Raw genomic sequence first — 20,644 nt, 5'->3', positions numbered from 1 at the left:
TGATGTCGGGTGAAAACACAGTGAACATCAGAAAGTTGCTAACATTATTCAGTACAAAATACTATAGTTTAACAGTTACGTCTTCACGAGCTAACGAGATCCACATTACAATCCTGTGTACCACTGGTAGTATGTGTTGATTTTAGCCTGCAAGAAATTATTTAACCGTACAAAGCAAATGTGGAGCGATTTGTTTATACTAGCCTTGATGCAAGGCAGGAGCAGCCAACTAATGTAACATAAACACGGATCCGCCACTGTTTGCTTTGTAACGCTCAATTTACATTTATTGTAATTTTACCGAGACTCAGGTACATAGCTTCTCCACCGTCTCAGTCGCTTATATAATATGTGACCCACATAATATACAATAATGCAACAAAACGGTGCAGGACAACAACACATTTGAAAAACCATCCACTAAAGTAATCTTACTTACTGCGGTCTAACTGTTATAAAGTGCAGCAACAAATGTATAATATTCAGTCTAGCTCACTAACCATTTTGTTATCATCCAAGACATTTAGCTGTGCTCACACTGCTGATAGTGATGGCAAGTTCAACTCTTTTGACAGACTCGAATCTTCAAATCTCGTTCAATAAAATGAACTGATCTTTTTTTGAGTCATTTCGTTCATTTCGTTCATTTGAACTAGGCTGGTTATTGCGAGCCCTCTAGTGGGTGATTAAAAAACAGCGCCGTTCTCAAACACTGAAGGCTGTCTGGCTTGCTTCATTTGACGTATAATGCACAAATTCACCTCTTGATTACTGTATATCATCATTATATAAACCCCCCTGGACCCACAACCAAATTCAAACCATGTAAAAACCACAGAAATATGTTGTCAATATGTAATCACCACTACTCCGGCTAAATCCTTCGATCTTTCCCGAGTATACAACCAGACCAGACATGTAAAGGCTTATGTATATAATTACTATCATTATCTCTAAAGTGCTCATTCATACAGCAGCCTAACGTCCCTATCCATGAGGGAAATATTAATATCAGATTTGCGTATATAGAAGTAATAAGCTTGATACACTATATGAATAAACACACTCAAAATTCAACCAATTTAATAATAATCTGGATCAAGCCACCAAGTTCCTGAAGAACTCAGCACAGCTCTGTTGGTATATAAAAAGGAAAAGTTACGTTGCGTTCTCTGCGGACCCGGATCAGCTGTTAGCTGTTTACAGAGATAACACTAACGTTGCTACGTGGCTGCGTTTTAATGTTTTAATGACCGGGTCTGTTTGTTTTGGAGAGGAGACTACCTCTGAGGTAATTACGTTATGCTTTGTTAAATGTCACAAAATTATCAAAATAGCTATATAATGTCAGTCCAGTGACTCCCCGACCTGCCTCTCATTCTCCGGCGCTGGCAGTCACTCAGCCTGCCGAATGAACGACTGAGGAGGACCCATGTGAGTGATGAACGAGTCGTTCATTCCTGCTCCACGGTAGCTGTCACGTGACAAATGAACGACTCGAACCCAGAGACCCACAGTTGAGAGTCGTGAACTAATCAATACTGTTTCCTCTGCTGACAGAGCCCAGGCAGCTGCCGTGTGACGAGTGAGCGTAAGAGTCCAAGATCCTTCATACATGTGTGAAAATGAACGAATTACTCACTGAGACAACCCGTTCCTCCCGAGTCATACACATGATTAGGACGACACAACACTAACTGCTGAGCCTCCGGTGAAAGATACACAAATAGATATGTTAGTTATTGAATGTATTATTTCGGCTAAACGCATTAATTTGTAACGTAATAATGTAACGAGCATGAATTTGTTCAACCTCAAGTTGATAAAAATATTACCCTACTGTAACTTTGCAGTGGGAACTGAAGAAGTCTTCCAGTATCTTCAACCAAGTCCAGTTGCCCTTGACTTTAACCTTCGTAACTATGACCTGGATGACTGAGAATCTTCATAGACAGTGGGAGTTTACGTGAGTTTCCAGCAGTGTTGGGCAAGCTACTTGGAAAATGTAGTGAGCTAAGCTACTAGCTTAGTAGCTACTCTTCATTAAATGAAGCTTCACTACACAGAAGCTACCCCCCAGTGAAATGTAGCAAGCTATGCTACACCAACATGGCAAAAGTTTAGTTACATCTAAGCTACTATTTTATAGTTATGTCATATTTATATATATATATATATATATATATAGATATAGATATAGATATATATAGAGAGAGAGATAGAGAGAGAGAGAAAGAAAAGGGTCTTTAAAAAGCCTCAGTTTAGCTGGAAATTTACAGTGTAAGTTGAATGAATAGAGACTGCAGCTCTGCAGCTTCTCAAGATTAAAGCGGAGCTACCATGTGTAAACTGTGTGTGTGTGTGTGTGTGCACATTCACAGTATAGGCCTAGTTTATATTCAACTAACTTCATTCCACAGTAGCAATTGAAGACTAAAAATCTGTGTGTGTGTGTGTGTGTGTGTGTGTGTGTGCATATGCAAAAGTGAGCTACAACAGACACAGAAACTCTCCTACTTCCTGCCATATCATTGCAGCTAAATGTATTTCCTCATGCAAGAAACGGAGAACCATTGTTGTTTGTATAAAGTTACTTAATTATCACACATTATTAATTAATTATATATTTTTATTGTTTATATGTGAATTTGTACTCTGGAAACATTGCAACCTAAACAGCCTAAACATTCATGGCAATGAGAGAGAGAGAGAGAGAGAGAGAGAGAGAGAGAGAGAGAGAGATCTCTCATCTCATCTCATGGAAACAAGCATGTCTTTATTCTCCTGCAGCAAAGTCGCAGACATCAGCCCAAGGATCGGTACGTGATGTCACTATCACACGGAAGCGCTTCTGCCGGCTGCACATACAGGGGTGGTCGCAGCGTGCCCTGGCTACTAGGGGTGGGGGTCTCTGGGCGCTGCGCGGGTTGATCCGGTTGCGGTTTGGAGGGCTTCGGTGGGATTGTAGGGCGATTGTCGATGCATCTTGATGCAATATAGGGTATTTTTCCCTTCCCTGTGCAGGGTCTCTGGATGGTTGCTGGGCGTTTAGTTTGTGCATTGGTTGAGGTCGGGGTCTTCCGCGTTTGCATCGCGGTGCATCTGGAAGTCATAAAAATTACACATTCTACATTCTTTAACAGGCTTATGCGTACACACACATACAGACACATTCACCAACATGCACACAGACACACACAGTCTCACACAAATATAGGTTGTCCCTGGTAGGTTGTCTTACTATGTCAGCTGTTTATTGCTGCTGTTCGGCTGGTTGTCTTTTACTATTGTTTTTGTTGTTGTTGTTGTTTTTCTCCTCCCCAAGCCCCCCTCTCTGTTCTATTGCAGGTTTCGTTGCTTTCTGCAATTGGTGTTTCCCTCTGCTATTCCCTGTTCCATCCCCCTTCTCTTGCAGGTGTTGTCCTTTCCCGTCTGTTTGTGCGATATTTGTGCCCCCCCATCCCCCTGTCTGCCCCCCTGTCCGGCCCGGTGACAAATCAAGACATAATTCAATAAATAATAAAACAGACAAAGGAGTATATTAATACTCTCATGTTAAAGTAAATTCTGTCTGGCACAATATGGTATCCAGCTCATCATACTCTATACCAGGCTGCTGGGCAGGACAGGTTTAAAAAAAAAAAAAAAAAAAGACAATAGCGACCCTACCAGCAAGTTACTGAGAAATGTAGTTAAACTTGTAACGACGCTACTGCCCAACACTGGTTTCCAGCATGGTGTGTGACGCTGTCTCCCGATGAGTCTGTTTATAGCCGCTTCATACTGCTTTATTTTCCACGAGGATTGTGCCAATATGCCAGCTCACTGCGCTGTCTGAATAGTAACGTTACAGAGCCGAAAAGGACGTCACATTTGATCCGCCTCTGAGCCGGCAACGTTGGTAGTAACCAAGGATGTACTGGGACTGAAAAAAGCCAGGGATGGTAACACGGAGAGGTCTTTTATGCGAGCGCCTGTGGGGGGTGTGGAGAAGGATTTTTTTTGCAGTTATTTTAATATATACAGTTGTACTTGTATACAGTCAATTTCATTATGTTAAAGACCTTCAAGAAACTTTTTTTATAACCTGCCTCTTAAGTTTGGACAAGCAAGGCACCACTGCACTGATCAACACCAGGTCAGGCAAGTTAAAATAGTTAAATATAATCAAAAACTACAATGCAGCCTCATAAAATAGAGCAGTGTGTATGTGTGTGCATAAAAATCAAATCCCTCAGCTTCAGCTGTGAGTTGGCCTATCTCTGGCTCAGCTTCCACTGTGCTGGACCCTGACTCTGCTTGTACTGATTATACAACTACATATGCATGAGAAGAACATCAGTAATAATGTTATTAAACTAACTAAATAATAAAACTAACAATAATCCGTTCTCTAATTCTGTCTATTGATGATTGCCTACCCAGTCCTGCACACTGCCCCTGTCACTGTTTCTGCGGCTGTGGCTCAGGAGGTAGAGCGGGTTCCCCGTTAACAGTTCAATCCCGGCTCCTCCAGGCTGCGTGTCAAGTGTCCTTGGGCAAGATACTGAGCCCTGAATTGCCCCTGGTGGCTGTTCCGCCAGTGTATGAATGTGTGTGAATGTTAGTTTCTGTTTGAGCACTTAGGCTTAATGAATGAATGTGAGTGAATGGTGAATGCAGATGTAGTGTAAAAGCGCTTTGAGTCGTCGATAAGACTAGAAAGATGCTATACAAATATGGAGCATTTACATTCTGGTTCCATTGTCCTTCTCCTCCTACTCTTCCTTCTTCCTTCAACTGTTGTTTATATATATTAATATATAATATATCCTATATGCCTATACATAAATGCATATATAAATAATCTCAGGTTATAATTAATGCATTACTGATCAGTGCCTGTGCTGGGTCCTGTCTCATCTGTGCCTACCACAGCACCTTTCCACCTAGGAAGAGGTCGGTTAATGTGGCGCATTTAGCTGCTCTTGTGCCAACATCTTGTAAATCCTTATTGTTTCGGCACCACACATTTCTTTTGTTTTTTTCAACATATTTACCTGCTCTGTTGTACTTGTTACACAACCCTGCGCTGGGTTCAGCCCCAACAAAATGTATTGACTCCCAACTGGAAAGTACACTGCTTTGATCGGCGCCGTTGGGCCAATCAAATTTCAGCAAAAACGAGGATCGGTCCAAGTTGGAAGGGGCCGCTCGTATCCTCCCTCTATATTGAAAGTTTAGTTTGCCCAGCCTGATAGACACAGACAGCGTTCGCTGCAGCTGACCGGCCTTTAAATTTGAAAAATAATTATGATTATTATTAAAATCACAACACAGCAGGGAACTAGGAAATGAGGCTAATATAAAAATATGCTACTATAATCATTATTCTAAAGTGCTTTATGTGTCTCTTTTTAAGGATCTTGACTAGATTAACTTTGAGATATTAATGAGACAAGTTTTTAATATTTATTTTGGATAAATTAATTGTTATATTAATCGAGCGTTAAAAAAATCTTTAGATTCATCGAAAAATCAAATTAATCGATTAATTGATCTAAGCACACTATATATAGTGTATATAGTCTATGACAAGTATACATGTATATACAGTACATATCCACATACTTCATGTAACCAGTCACATTAATCTTTCGATATATTTATTCCAGCACTGTTATTACTGTGCTATACAAATAAACTTGCCTTGCCTTGCTTACATTTTAGTTAAAATTTGTTCAGCTTTGTGTGGTCTCGGAGCTGCGTTCTTTTTAGCCCTATACTGAAACTGATCAAGCAGATTGTGCCGCAGCAATTAGGTAAAGTGACAAATGGCATATATGTGAAATTGCAGTTGCATTGTTTCAATATATGATATAAAATGATGTGATAATTGTAAAAAAAAACATTTGCGTCCAAGTAGTGCAACTGCAATATGTACTCTCTTTTCCCTTTCTTCTTTTTTCTTCACAGTTTCACTGTACATGTAAAGGACTCCATGCAGTCTCTGCATATGTTTCATTTACATACTATTTGACTGTCAGTACTTGACTAAGCAAAGGTGACTTTATAAGACTACCTGTGCTCATGTTATATCATCTAACAGTAAACAAGGTAGCTGTTTGTGTGAAGTATTACACACTCAGTATTGGATCAAGAGGCAGTTATGGTCTATTTATCTTGTTTTGTTTTGATGGCACATTGCATTTGGAGTTCATAATTTCTCCTGCAACTGGGAGGCAGGTTTCAGGGACGCTGACCCGGTCCTCGGAGAGTTGCTGCAGAAGATAAACAATCAAATATATCAAGTGAGGAAGGAAGGCATTAATAGCACACACTGTGTTATCTGAACTGTAGTCAAGGTCAAAAACTACTGCACTGGCATTACAGCAGTATTTTATCAATCTCAGCTTAAAGTGGTGCAAAATAGTGACATTCAAAATGAAAATATCGCTTCATAAGATTGTATTATAACCCCCTATTAGCATTTACGAGCAGTATATAAACAACAAATGATTTACAGCACATTAAGTTTGTTAATGTATTTGTCAACAACTGGTGTATAAACAGTTCATGTATATTATTATAGATAACACAGTATTGTGTATTGATGCAATCATATATAATGTCTTCATTAGTTTTGAACACATATTTAAACAGTTTTAAACTAGCTGGACACATTACTAGTTTAACGGTGAAAATGTTATAATATCTTTTAACTGTCATTTATATCGACAATTTTTTAACCCTGAGCTTAACCTACAAAGGTTTGTACATGTAAATAATCACATTACAAATACTATAAAATCATAGTAAGCAACAATATATTTATTAAAAATAAATATTGATTTTATGAATAATTCAAACCCTAATTAAGCATTTGTCCTGCGCGTCTTTAAATGTTTGTGTTATTTAGTTATTATAATCATTTAGTATGCTTACAAAGTATTTACATGTTGGCTGATAACTGATCTGATGATTCTACATTGTGTTTTATTGAATAAATAAAAAAATATATTATGGAATTAAACATGGAGGGGGGGGTATTATTGTTATAAGCAAAAGCATGAAATATTTTTGAGCCACAGCTCCCGCTTTTCACATGTTTCAATAGCATTTTCCTCTGAATATGCATGAAAACTAAACCTAAAAAAGTTTGGGATGCCACAAGGCTTTGCATATTTCTCTGGTTAATGTATTATTAGTCACAGTAAGCTCCTTTTTCCATTCCTGTAGGAGAGCTCGCAGAGGCTTGATTTTGTCAACAAAAAGAATATAACCACATAATAATTAGATGTGTGCACCTTTCCGCCTTAAGCTGACACTTTTATAAAGCCTTACTGAAAGAACTCTATAGAGCAGCAAAACTGTGGTTATTAAAGTGCCTCTTCTCAAGGGAAACAAATTGTGTGTGTGGGGGGGGAGGGGTTTCAGCTCTGTTAAAACAGCTGTTGTATTAGTGTGTGTTTCTCCCCCTTAAAAAAACTGCTGAGATGAATAAACAAACAGGCCCATACCTTTGCCATTAATAATTACTGAGCTGCTCCCCAGCTCTGCAGATTATTAAGACAGCTAAAGATAAAGTGCTTTCTTCATATTGTGCAATTATGTCTTATATTGCTTTGACCTGTGTGAATTAGTGAGTCCATCGCCAGAAGCAAGATTTTTTTAATGTTGCTCAGGGTGACCACATCTAGTTGTACATGGATATAAATGGCCTCAAATCCATTTCACTTCCATACGCAGCTCTCATATGGAGGCAAAGGACAAAATGAGATGCTTGTGAAAATGCTGCAGCCTCTGTTGCAGGGCGCTGCTGAATGGAATGTGTTTTTCCATCTCTGGGAGGGAGAGGGGGGGTCAATGCAATAGTGCACACGTCTCACAGGGAGAGCCAATGCTAAGGGGTGACGACTTTGCCGGCATCAATCTCTTTATTAGAAAGTAATGGTCACTTCCTCTCGGGATGTCTAACACCTAAGGGCCACTTAGGTATTGATTGCTTGAGCCCACTGTGATTAAGATCTTGGCAAATGCTTGCTCTTGGTGAATGTTGGGGATAAGGGGTGGAGCAGAGCATGAGCCTGCCAATGGGAAACCTCTCCCAGACCACAACCAGCCAGCCACTCAACTACAGTGGCTCGCCCACAGCTGTTATCCCCGCTGTTTGTTCACTCTTAATTATTGTTTTTCTTCAGGAGCCCAAACCCCAAGTCAAGTGCTTCCTGTCCGCACATCTGCAAGTCCTCCAGGACAATTACTTAGACATGCAATCACTTGCACACAATGGGGAAATCTAGCGAAAACACATTCACATTATCATTTTTTTTCTCACCAGGCTCTCTTGAGATCCAATTATTCTGTGCGCTTAATTCTACACTGGGAGAGATGTGTGTGATTAATGTGTGAACGATTTACCATGCATTTTAAGTAATCAAGACTTTCCAGAGGTATTCTCAGCTTTTCACCACGAGGTATCCAGCTGACTTCCTCGCAGAGACTCTTCGCCACGTTGGTCCCTCCAGTCTGCTTGGTGATATTTCATTAATGCCAATGACAAAGACCTCATTACCCCAGCCTCCCTTGTGGTCAAAGAAAGTCTTAAAGATGGAGGATGACCATCTGGAAGTCATCAAGAGGGATCACAGTGCAGAGCAGCGGAGATAACCGTTTAAGTCGCTGTCCAGAACACCAGCGTGATCCATTTCATGCACATCTGGCCTGTGGCTCCCAACTAAAGTGTAAATGACACTGTGAAAGGTATTGCAGACCGCAGCTGATCAGGGGCTGCTGTTTGTTGTTGCATGATGCTTTATTGAGTTTGTTCCTGCACCAAGTGCATGTGGCTTTCTTTCTAGATGGTCTAACAACTTATTCCACTTTGCATTTATCTGTTGTGAAGACAACCAATGGTAATATCATCTACGTGGTGTTCGGCTAATTTAGTTCTAGGTGATAATATGATGTTTGAAATGATTGCAAAGCACCTGTTATATAAATACAGTCGCTATGTCTATGAATCATTGTTATGATGCCAGACTGGCAGTGAAAATACATTGGCTCTATAAAATCCTAATTGATAGTTTTGAACATTAAAAATAAAAGCATCCTGCTGTCTGCAGCATCATCTAATTAAGCCGGCATTTACAACAAATATCTACTATTTTCTCAAGAGAACTATATGTGAAGACTGGAGTCAGATAAAAAGACAGACAGTATTTTATTATCAGTTTGCCTTAAACAACGGCAGACTTTGTCAGCCAGTTTTCATTCCCAAGTTGTCAAATACTGACGTTTTGTATCACCCCTTGGCGTCTTATAGAGACGCACCAGTCTTTCAACTAATGAGGAAACGTATCTTATGTACTGCATCTGCCAATTTGCAAAATGTACATTCTGAATGTATCTGCAAAGCGTTCAGACACAAAAGACCATCTTTGAACGTGATCACATGATGACGGCTAAACCATCTCCGTGACAACAGAACAAACTCCATCTGCTGATGAAGTCTATGAGATGCTTTTGAAAGCACCTTGAGCTAGGATTATTTGATCAAACTACTATATCCAAGTTCAGGAATGAATTGTCCCCCACACAGCATGCTTTCTTTTAGGGTGGGCTGTGATAGGATAGCCATATTGCTGCATCATAACAATGACGTATGCAAGGCAAAGGTGCACGCTAAGCATTTTCTTATGGGACGCTTTGACGCAGTTTGTAGAGCATTTCAGCTGCAAACGTCAGGTGATTGTGTTGTTGTCTGTTGTACTCTATGTTTGAGCGCCACAATGCAAATTTGGCTTTACATGGCACTTCAGGAGTTCAGTTGAAGACGGCGGCATGTAGCAGGGCAGCGTCATGCCTTAAGACTGCTGCTATTATCCCCCTCCCAGAGAGCTCAACAATGTCATGCCTGAATGAGTATTGCCTGATAGCACTCACTCCAGTAATCATGAAGTGAAGAGAAAGGCTGGTCATAACACACATGAAGACCATCGGCGTCGTAGTAGACCCACACCAGCATGCATACAGGCAGAAGTGGGTTACCTGGCCTAAATCTCATATACACTGATGTATACACTTCAGAATCTGTCTCTTTCTGTCTCTCTCTCTTACTGGCATTGATTGGCAACCATTTTGCTGGTTTCTTGAAATATGAGAAATACCTATGCCTACGTGATGTCTACTGTAAACATGCTGTAAATGGCCTGCGAGTGTGGTCACTCTGACCAGTTTTCCAGCTCCAGCTGCGTTTGATTGCTATGTAGCGTCACACTGAGCCCATTACCTGTCTGCTGAAAGTCCACTATAGTTTTATTTAGGCATCACAATGTGATTGACACATGTGGAGGATTGCGTAATAGTGGTCATTAAACTAATTATGCTGATTAGCAAATTAGTCCTATAGAGAGCTGATGAGCAGTGACTTCATGACACGCTTAACATCGACGACATTCATCTTCCAGTCTTTCTCACATACATTCTTCATGTCAGTCTTTTTCACTCTGTCACAAATACCAATTAACAACAGGTAAAAGGTCCTTTGTTGCCTTCAGGTGCATTGGAAATCTCGTGTTTTCTAAAGACCCAGCAACAGAATGTCAGTTTACCCCGAGGTAGAGAAGTAAGACTGAGTAAATGTGTTTTTACAGCAACGCACTGCTTCACGCTGGGTCATGCCAGGCAGCTGTCCAGTCTGCTCCAGTGGAGTCGTTGGAGGTTAAGCACTGTGCTCAATGACATCTTGACAGTGTTTGAGCAGGAGTGTCACTTAACTGCCTTCACCCAGCTTTTCCCTGTGGTCCTGTGATTCAAACCACCCAATTAGGCCTGCATGATTAGCAGTAGTTTAGTTAGACATCATCAACATCATCATCATCAACAACAATTTGATGAACTCTTGTTGTTCCCTCCTTGTGGTCTTTGGTTAACTTACAATTAGTGCTTAATTACTTTTGGGCACAGCTACCATGGACACACGTATTTCTCATCATCTTTAAAACCCAAAAAAGTGAGGACAATAAAGGTTTTGCCCCCTGTCCTGTAAAAATATGATTAAATATTAGTAATTTGCTTTGACCAAACACAATTTGGAGGAAATATAAATGCTGCATGGATAAGAAAATTATCCATGCAGCATTTTCTTTACTGTGAAATCCATGGCAGTGTAACATAATTTTATACTGCATAGAAGTTATAGTGGGGGAGTTAGGGTTGATTCTTAACAAAGAATTCTTGACACTGGGGGTTTGCAGTCTGTGTCCCATGTGTTTTACTTTCAGGAAATTGAAACAGTTGTTTAAGGTTAGGTATAGGTCATGGTTTTGCTTATTTAATGAAAAAGTCAATACCTCAGAAGATGTTTTGTGTAAGATTTCTTTGCTGCAACTGTATTCAAGGTTAGTATTCACAGGTTGCAATTAGTCTTTCAATTTTTTTTTTGGTAGAAATAGCTGAAAACACAACTTTGAAATATCAATGTATGCAAATATAAAGTTATTAGGGGAATGTGCTGGTAAACATTTGCCTATTTAAACCTCCATTTGACCAGTCGTTGTCAAATGTTTTTCTGTCACACCTCCCTTTAGGACCCGAAAAAGTCCAAGCCCCCTGACTTCAGCAAGTGGATTTAATTTTTGTCAATCATTAACAACATGGGCAATTGAAAAAACCAACAGATTCAGATTAGCACAATAGCCTTGCTTGCATCAGAGCCCTTTTTTTGTTTATGCCACCACATGAATCACATATATGCAACTTTAATTCTGCTCAAGAAGAAGAATAAGACTTTATAAATCCAGCGAGGGAAAATTCAATGTTCAACATCCATGCCCCCCCCTGCAGTGGCACTATACCTCACCATGGGGGCCCGTCCCCAAGTTTGAGAATCACAGTATTTAGACACAGAACAATTGAATCGGCATTCATTTGAAGTGCTTCCCACCACCTGATGAAACTACAAAGTCGTGCACTATTCTCTGTGGGTTCATCAGTGTAAGGGAGCCCTTACCCATAGTCATTTGATAGAGATATAGATTAGTGCAGCTTTAATATCACCAGACACAAGGTTATTAATAAGATAAACAATTTCTTTTGCAGTTCTTCTTTCAAATCATCCATTTTGTATTGTATTTAGGTTCCTACTAAAAAACTTTGCATGCGTTGATCCAAATGTCATAGTGAGTGATTAACTAAACAGGTGTTTCAGATGGAGAACATCAGATGTCACCACAAGAGGCTTCACCTCACTCATTCATTTTCTTGACAACTTCATTCAGGTGAGATGGAGAGGGTGCAGAGCAGTGGCATTTATAGTCTGTGAGGAGGTGGAACCTTGATTATGAACTGCAGCACTCTGAGCAAGCCAATGGACGTGACTGTATAGCTTCAATAGAATGTGCTGCCTGGAGGCTCGTTGTTCTGGATGGTGACGGTGACATCTCATTCTCTTGCTTTCAAGACCTGGACTATAAAATAGCTTTATGCTGTCAAGCCTAAAGCACACCCACTTCCTCTAGCCTCATAACACTTAGAGCTGGCAGGGAGGAATTTTATACAGCATAGTATCCATACTATCCATATAATATCGCTCCAAACTAAATGTGACATGTTTTCACATTTTGAGTTTGCAGTTGAGAGAACACAAGTTTTTAAAAACTGCTTTGAGGTCAGAAAGGCTGTAGATTCTATTTAGTGATGAATGCAGGTTGTCATATTGAGATGTATAATTGATTTTGATATTTATTGGTCAGGCAGAGTTTCTTCAGACCTTTAAAGCACAGATGACTAACTTGCACCTTGGGAGTCAAACTAATTAAAACTTAGTACCATCCCCGCTGTGTGGATTCCTCGACCCAAAGATTCTGAAACCTAAAGTAGATTATTTAAGATTTTAATAACATGACATAGGAAATGTGCAAATAATAAAGACGATATAGCATAAAAAGTCAAATAGTATATTCACAACTAATATGTTTTCAATTTCAGCTCTTGTAATTCACATTTGGATGACTTCATTACCTGCACTTTACAGAGTGACAAAGGTGAGGGGAGGTAAAAGTGCTGAGAGGCAAAATACTGGGTATTGAAAAGCACTGGTGAATGCTGGGATTAAATGAGTGAAAGTACTAGCAGTTGTGAGCACAGGACTGAATAATTGCAAGCTGACTTTTTTTCAGCGGGGTCGTCGTATGTCATGCTATGAATGGGAATAACAGCGGAGACTGCTATGAGGCTGCTGACAAGCCAAAAATCTACAGTAATTAGGCTAAATAAAGCAAGCATACATTTGAGTGAATATTAGAGAAGCAACCTTTCGACCCTTCCTCATTTTATTAAATCAGACATTATATTGCTACATTATTTTTAAGCTAAAGTTCCTAGCTTTTGAGGGTTAAATGCTTGAAATTTAGTTATGCAAAGTTTGCAGGATCTTTACAATGTACTCTAAGAATATTTATTGGATTTTTTTTAACCTGGCATTGTGGCAAAATACGGGTATGAGACAACAAATGTATATGGAGACTATGACTCACTGGCTTAGTTCAATTCACCTGCATGCTTTACAGTAGTACATTGCAGTAGTTTTGTTAGGTTTGATCATGTCCTGTGTCGCATACTTACATAATTTACCATGGAGAAGGGTACCTAAACTGAACATCGTATACCTGTTTATAGGATGTTGTTTATGTTGGTATTTTTATCCAGGCACTTTTTTTTAGATATATCAGAGCAAGTTTATACCTGATGTTGGTATGTTGCTGTGTTGTGTAAACCTGAAAAGAGGCAAGACATTTGTGTTGTTAAACATTTTGAGTTATTATAGAATGAACAGAGGTCATGAGAGTGAGCCTCTGTTCTTCATGTTGCCTATTTAATACCAGAATGTTGTCTTTTGGGTCCTGTGTACCACTTTGACATCCACATTCTCAAAATGGGACACTGCCATGATACAGTTGTTTAAAGAAAAAGGTTCTGTCTGCTTTCAGTTTTTTTAACCCCTTTTGTACCAGCAAAATCCTCAGAGGTTGTTCTAATGAAATCAGAGTAATCAAGCACTGATTGCACAGAGAGAGCCAGGGAGGGCCTGATGCACCATGCACACAGCAAACGCCTAACAGATATAAAAGGAAACACATTGCAACATCAATCTGTATATTTTAAGCACAGGCTTACAAATGCTGATTACTCAGCTAGCATTAGCACATATTCATCTCAGGCTAGCAGCTGCTTCTATTACAAGCAGCATGTTATCAGACGAAAAATGTATTTTATAGGAATTTGAAATTAGTAATGTGAATTATAAAACGTAATAAATGCATGGTGTGTGTGAACCATGTGACCAGTGATGAAGCTATCATTCCTCCTAAACAGCGGAGGAAGACGGGGTTATGTTTTATCTAAGGAACACATGGAAGTGGTCTTTCATTGGTGGAATACATACAACTCCAACTGCATAACTTTATTACTTTTTTATATATTCTATTGACATTTCAATGTTTTAGTCATTTTTTACTGACCTAACAATGAGAAAAAAATGAAAACCCAAAAACTGAGCTGTGCCTTCAGGAAATGAGTTTGGTCGCATGGTCCCACTCATCTGCCTGCGAAGGATCAACAATGTCACATGTGAAGCCTTTTTTCCAGGCAGACAATTTAGTCATAGTAGGAAAAGCACAGGTGTTACAAATAACATTCGTGACGGTAAGTGTTCCAACATGAACAATACTATGATCATAAACTGTAATGGAAAATGGAATTCAACCATCATTCATTTTATTATTTACACCTGTGCTTTTCTTGCTGTCAGAATGTCTTCCATGAAAAAGGCCAATTCATTTTAATGTAAGCGGGGCAAAGGCCTTTTTTTTACACAAGCAAAATTACTTTATTCATATTTGTTATTATACAGTAGTGTTGTCACAATACCAAAATTATGACTTTGATACGATACCCGCCTAAATATCTTGATACCGATACTGAACCGATATCAGGAAAAGTAATGGAATTATAAATGACGGAACATGGAACTTAAAATTCAGTTTTTTTATTTAATTTAAAAAACACTGAAAATATCCTATCTACTGTAGATTATAGACAACTTTACAACACAGCCTGTTCTCATTAAGAGTCATTTTTAAATCTAATTTGACTAAATAGAAAACTAAAAAATGCACTCAGTAGAGCCCAGACCTCCGCTGATGAGGTGTATTGAGTCATGTGTGTCTACTTTAGTACACTACTGTAGTGAACAGGCTAACTATCCTGGGTTTGAGCTTCATCAACGTGGCCGCCAAGTGCCAGATTTAAACTTAATGTCATTTATGTTTATTATTTTCATGTTAAATAAAGTTCTGATGACGTGTTTGTATGTTTGTTTTTCATACATGTAGATGTGTTTTTGACAATGAATTAATACATTAATAATTGGATCAAGGTCATTGTTTTTAAAGCTTTTACAATAAGTAAAAATGCATACCATGTAGTAAAAATGTGATAAAGAAATCACATAAATTTAAATATAGGGGTGTCCCCTATACTTGATTTCATGTGATTTCTCTGATAATTAACTTTATATTTGCAACCAAATATCACTTATTAAACAGACTCAATACACCTCCTTGGAAGAGGTCGGTGCTCTGCTGACTGCAACCATTAATTTAAAAAATTGATACAAATGTAAATGTCATGATCACCATTACCAGTACTGATTTGAGTATAAATGTATCTAACTGCTGTTGTTGATCTCCATACTGCCTGATTTTACCAGTGCGAATGTTGCGTTTCTATAGAAATGTTTGCCACATTAAGTTGCTAAGCTAAAAAACTAAAGCTAAATTAAACCATTAACATTGCCCTTAATTTCCTCGTCAAACTCAGATGCTAAAAAAGTTTGCTGTCATTCGTTTGATTTATATTGGGGGCATGTAATTATGTCTTAACATTTGCTAACCTGTCACTCTCTGAATTCTTTGAACAGTCTGCATGTCTGTTGGTGAGATGCTTTGCTAAGTTGAACGTGTTGCCTCTCTTGGCCTCCGTGAGTTTGAAACATCTTTTACAGACAGGCTTTGTGGTGTCCATGGTTTTGCTCTCACTGGCGGCTACATAAGCGAAATAACTCCACAGTTCGCTCCGTGTCTGCTTTGTTGACAAGTTGTGGAAGAGCTTGAAGCCATGTCTCTCCAGGAGCTGCAGCGTAAGCCACACCCACTCTGCCTGCAGGGAGCGCTGCGCACACTCACTACTCTGCTGTGGAAGCTCCAATTAAGACATTGTCATTCTTAAAGTATCGATACCAATAAAGGCGGTATTGTATTGTTTTCAAGCAAGGGTATTGCGATACCTTTCCAGTATTGGTATACCGTGCAACACTATTACACAGTGCAATTTGCAGTTTGATATTAAATACTAAACCATCCTTATTTATCAGTAGGTTGTGTAAGTTAAAACACAGCTTAGTTGAAACATAGTCAGGAAGTTACACTCTCTAAAAATAGGTTGCACCACACAAGTTAGTTACAAAATACAATTAAAATACAAACTCAAGTGTAAGTGCTTCCTTTGTAACTGCTGTCATTGTGGAACTACTACTAGACTACATCCCTGTACATTTGGTTTTACTTGGTTTTGTACAGTACTAACAGGGGCACAAGTGGGATTTTCTGCTGCATTCACTTGTTGGGAATGGTTGCTGGAGCCACTCGTTGCTTGTAAAAGAAACGTTGGGTGTTGACTTCAGCAGAATATTTTTACCACAAAGTTTTCCAGAGCAGTTTGTTTGGATTTTAATTATTTATGACCATAGTTATGCCTGATACAGCCACCCTCACCGTAAGTAATTATTAAAGAGGTAATGGACAAATACACATTGTTATCACATGTTTAGTTCACACTACTTTTTTGTTACAGGCTGCTTAATTTCCGTGTAGTCAGTAATGTTTTTCTCTCCTATTTTATCCAGATGAGGCACCAGAAGAAACTTAACTCACTGTGACAATGTTCAGATTACAGTTTATTTTGTTAAGTTGTAGTTAAGTAGATATAGTGCAACCGAACAGAGCAGTTTTAGTGTGAAACTGTATAAGGTATAATCGAACCTTTTGGTGGTGCAATGGCTGCTGACCCCTAACCGACACATTGGTATGAATAACATACACAACACTGTAATTATTATACTATGGCAAAGGGCTTTTAAAGAACACCCCTAATAGTGAGACTATGTAACATTTGCAGAAGCAGCAGTACCTCTGGCCAACAGAGGCAGTTATAGAGTTAATGGTAAATGCTCAATTGTAGTGAAACAGCAGCACAAAGAGTCAGTTAATGTCAGTTAAGTTCATGATATATCACACAGAAGGCCATTCTAACTCAAGCTGTACGGTATACTATATAGGGTAACTGTGTACACGGACATCCATGGACTCAACAGCAGTCTGCATGCTTGTACGTAAAAATGGAATTTGGGTAATGCATGGAGACGAGCACAAGACAGAATTTCTGCAGACCCTTGAAGCTACGTGGATGTGGAAAGTATGACTTGTGCTTTATTAGCCACCAGAAGAAATAATGTGAAATAATTTTTCATTTTGTCTTTTAGAAGTTTTGTAGCTCCCCTTTAAGTCACTGTGGCTGTGCTGATTTTCATATCACACAGGCTGCAAATTGGCCATTAGAAAAAATGTCTGTAGTAAAAAGATGCAAATGTGCACATATCTGGAGAAGCAGTTTGCATAATGAAGAAGTTTTTTGTGGAGTTTGTTTTTCATTATTGGGTTCTTCTGTTCTGTATTATTAAAGGTTTAGAGGTAGAGCTATATTAGAGCCACAACGATTACTTTCTTAGTTCATCAATGGAAAATGTAATCAGCTACTACTTTGATAATAGATTAATCATTCTTTAATCATTTGTCATATTTTAAGGAAGAATGCTTCCTTAAAATATGACAAGAATTTCTGCTTGTCTTTGTCCTGGTCAGTGATACAAAACTAAATAGTTTTCTGATATATATATATATATATATATATATATATATATATATATATATATATATATATATATATATATATATTTATGATAAATAAATATTGTTCAACAACATCTGGAAGTGTATGAAACAGGGATCTATTTATAAGAGAAAAAAATGCCATTGTGAACTATAACTATAAAGCTAGAGCTTCAAATAATCCACTAAACTCCATGTGCACAACTGACTCACTGTCTACATGATTAATATTAGGTTTTTCTTTTAATCATGAGGGTATATTTGATGCAAATGTGAATCCATTTTGCTCTCACCACTACCCCAACTGTCCGTCTCTGACGTAGCCAGTCGGAAAGTGCTCATTACAGCCTATGGAGCACCGAGAGAGAAGCAACTCAATGACAACCGATGCAAATCTCAAACTTGGCGTCTCTCTCTCCCACTGAATATGACTAATGTTTTTTTCTTGTTCGCATAGCATTTAGGAATATTTACGCTGCATATTAACTGTAAATAGCCTACTGTTTATTCTTTATGACTTTATGTTAAAAAACTTGGTGAAGAAATAAGGACAGTAGCTACCCGCCGCCGGACCCTTAGTGAGGAGGGATTCTGGTTTTCTTTTCCTTTAAAAAACAAACAAACAATAGAAATCGGATGTTTTACAGTGCAGTCAGATAGGGTCGAGTGTCTCTCCTCCCCTGCACACCGCGGCTACCTGGAGAGAAGATTTGGATTAAGTCTAATGAACTGGGGGTAAATAATCTCCGCGGGACCATTTACGGGGCGAAACCAGAATCGTTGTCTCGCTGTGGGATTTTTTTCTACACATCTTAAGGCTGAAGACGATGTCTGTCCGGAGATACTTTGTCGCTTTTTCCAAATGCACAGTTCTTCTCTCTCTGAGGATTTTGCTTCTTGTGCCTGCAGGGTTGCCAGTCCGCAGCCAAGGGGATTCTCAATCCGACAACAAAGTGATGGACAATATCACCGTCCGACAAGGAGAGACTGTCTTTCTCAGGTGAGTCAACACACTTTTTTTTTTTTTAGCGTTTCCTCCTCCAGCTGCTGCTTCACATTTCTGTTCCCAAAGTTGAGCGCTGCCTGCACGCGTTCGTTTCTGAAGCGGGTATTTAGCGGGGAGACACAGAAACATGACATAATACAAGAGGAAAAAAAGGGGGGCGGGGGATTTCCAAGGATTAGTCTCTGGAAAACATTCAATCCAGAAGCCATATTCTGGTAATCTTTAGCAGCTGTTAACGAGAGCTTTAGCGGTTTTAATTGTTGTGTGACGGTGCAGAACTAAATGTGGAGGGAAAGGTGTGTTTCAGGAGGGACAGGGGGAGCAAAAACACCCGTCAAGTCTCTGCTGAGGGCTGAGGGAGGATGTTGCAGGTGAAAAAAGAAAACCCAGTAAACACTGCGGCCAGAGAAATGATGACTAGCAATTCGTCAAGATGGGAGATTGTCTGTGGTGACCTTTCCCCTCCTCTGCGCCCTGGGAGGCTTACTGGACATGGAAAGATTTATGTGGCTTTCAAGTGCTGTCGGAAATGTCCAGCGTAACATGAATGACAATCACAAAGGCCAAAGGAAGGGATTTCATTTGATAGGATACCAGAGTTGGCAAGATGTGATGTGTGGGAGGTGGAGGGCATGGGAACAGCTAATGGTTAAAGTGCTGCTGCACTGCATTCACATTGTACAGATGTAACTACAGAATGAAGTGTGTTTGAGGCTGTCTTGACACCATGATTGACATTTTCTGTTCTTGCTGACAGTAATTTTCAGTATTTTCACTTGATGGACTTGAGGTCAGACTGAAGACTGTCTGATGAACTGCAAAAATACCCCAGTGATACATAGGCTGTGGTTACTGTGTCCTATCTCAAAAAAACAACATTTAAAAAAATCAAAACCTACAATAACTAATATCATTCAGTTTACAGCATATCCTTGCTAGTGATTTCAGAAATTCAGAAATCAATCAAATTGATGATCATTCATAACTTTGATTACCTTTCTAAATTTCTAATGAATGTTAAGCATTTTAAAAAGATAGCTTGAGAGGCAGTTTACCTGGCAGGCAGGTGGCCCTGCAAATTCAATGAGAACCAATTAAAAGCCTCGGAATAGCATTAAACTTTACTAAACATTTGTTGATGGAAATAGCAAAGGAAGACATTGTGCATATGAAAAACATACATGAATATTAGTATTCAACATGTAGCCGAGCTTTTTACAGAAAAATTTCAGATATAACCCTCAATGTAATCATGAACATTTTAAAAAGTAACTGTAATTTAATTACACATTAGTTTAACTAACAACATTTACATGTATTTTGTAATTAAATTACCTAACTAAATAACTTGTAACTAGTTAGGCTACTTCCCAACACTGTTCATCTGATGAAACTGGATTTCCTGAAAAGCTTTTGTATCCTGAAAGCTGACATTCATGATATTTCACATTTATAGAGGCCAATAGGTGACATTACAACTACGGATGAATGATAATTATCGATCCGATATAATATCTGCAGATATTGACGCATATGCGGGTGCAGGCAGCTAGAGCCAAACACACATATTGTCAGGTTTGGATCTTTATCGTGGTTTCAGAAGAAGACATCTCTATTGCAACATGGCGTCAGTCCTTCCTCTTGTCCTCCT

General features: G+C 39.0%; 1 protein-coding gene across 3 annotated transcripts in view; it reads left to right on the top strand.

Moving 5' to 3' along the window:
* ntm (neurotrimin) overlaps nucleotides 1-20,644 on the top strand; it is a 459,955-nt gene that overhangs the window by 283,067 nt on the left and 156,244 nt on the right. Inside the window, exons 1-2 of one of the 3 annotated variants that reach the window (XM_038708379.1) lie at nucleotides 18,382-18,722; nucleotides 18,897-18,987. In XM_038708379.1, coding sequence (XP_038564307.1) covers nucleotides 18,944-18,987 — 44 coding nt within the window. In that variant the 5' untranslated portion in view covers nucleotides 18,382-18,722; nucleotides 18,897-18,943. Of the gene's footprint in view, nucleotides 1-18,381; nucleotides 18,723-18,745; nucleotides 18,988-20,644 lie in introns of those variants that run through there. The other 2 variants (XM_038708378.1, XM_038708377.1) reach the window with 2 other exon arrangements.

This window comes from Micropterus salmoides, unplaced genomic scaffold (assembly GCF_014851395.1).
Source record: "Micropterus salmoides isolate LMB-PRFRI ecotype aquatic unplaced genomic scaffold, ASM1485139v1 Ms_hic_scaffold_9, whole genome shotgun sequence".
NCBI classification, from domain to species: domain Eukaryota; kingdom Metazoa; phylum Chordata; class Actinopteri; order Centrarchiformes; family Centrarchidae; genus Micropterus; species Micropterus salmoides.
This window is presented reverse-complemented; position numbering and strand designations above follow the sequence as displayed.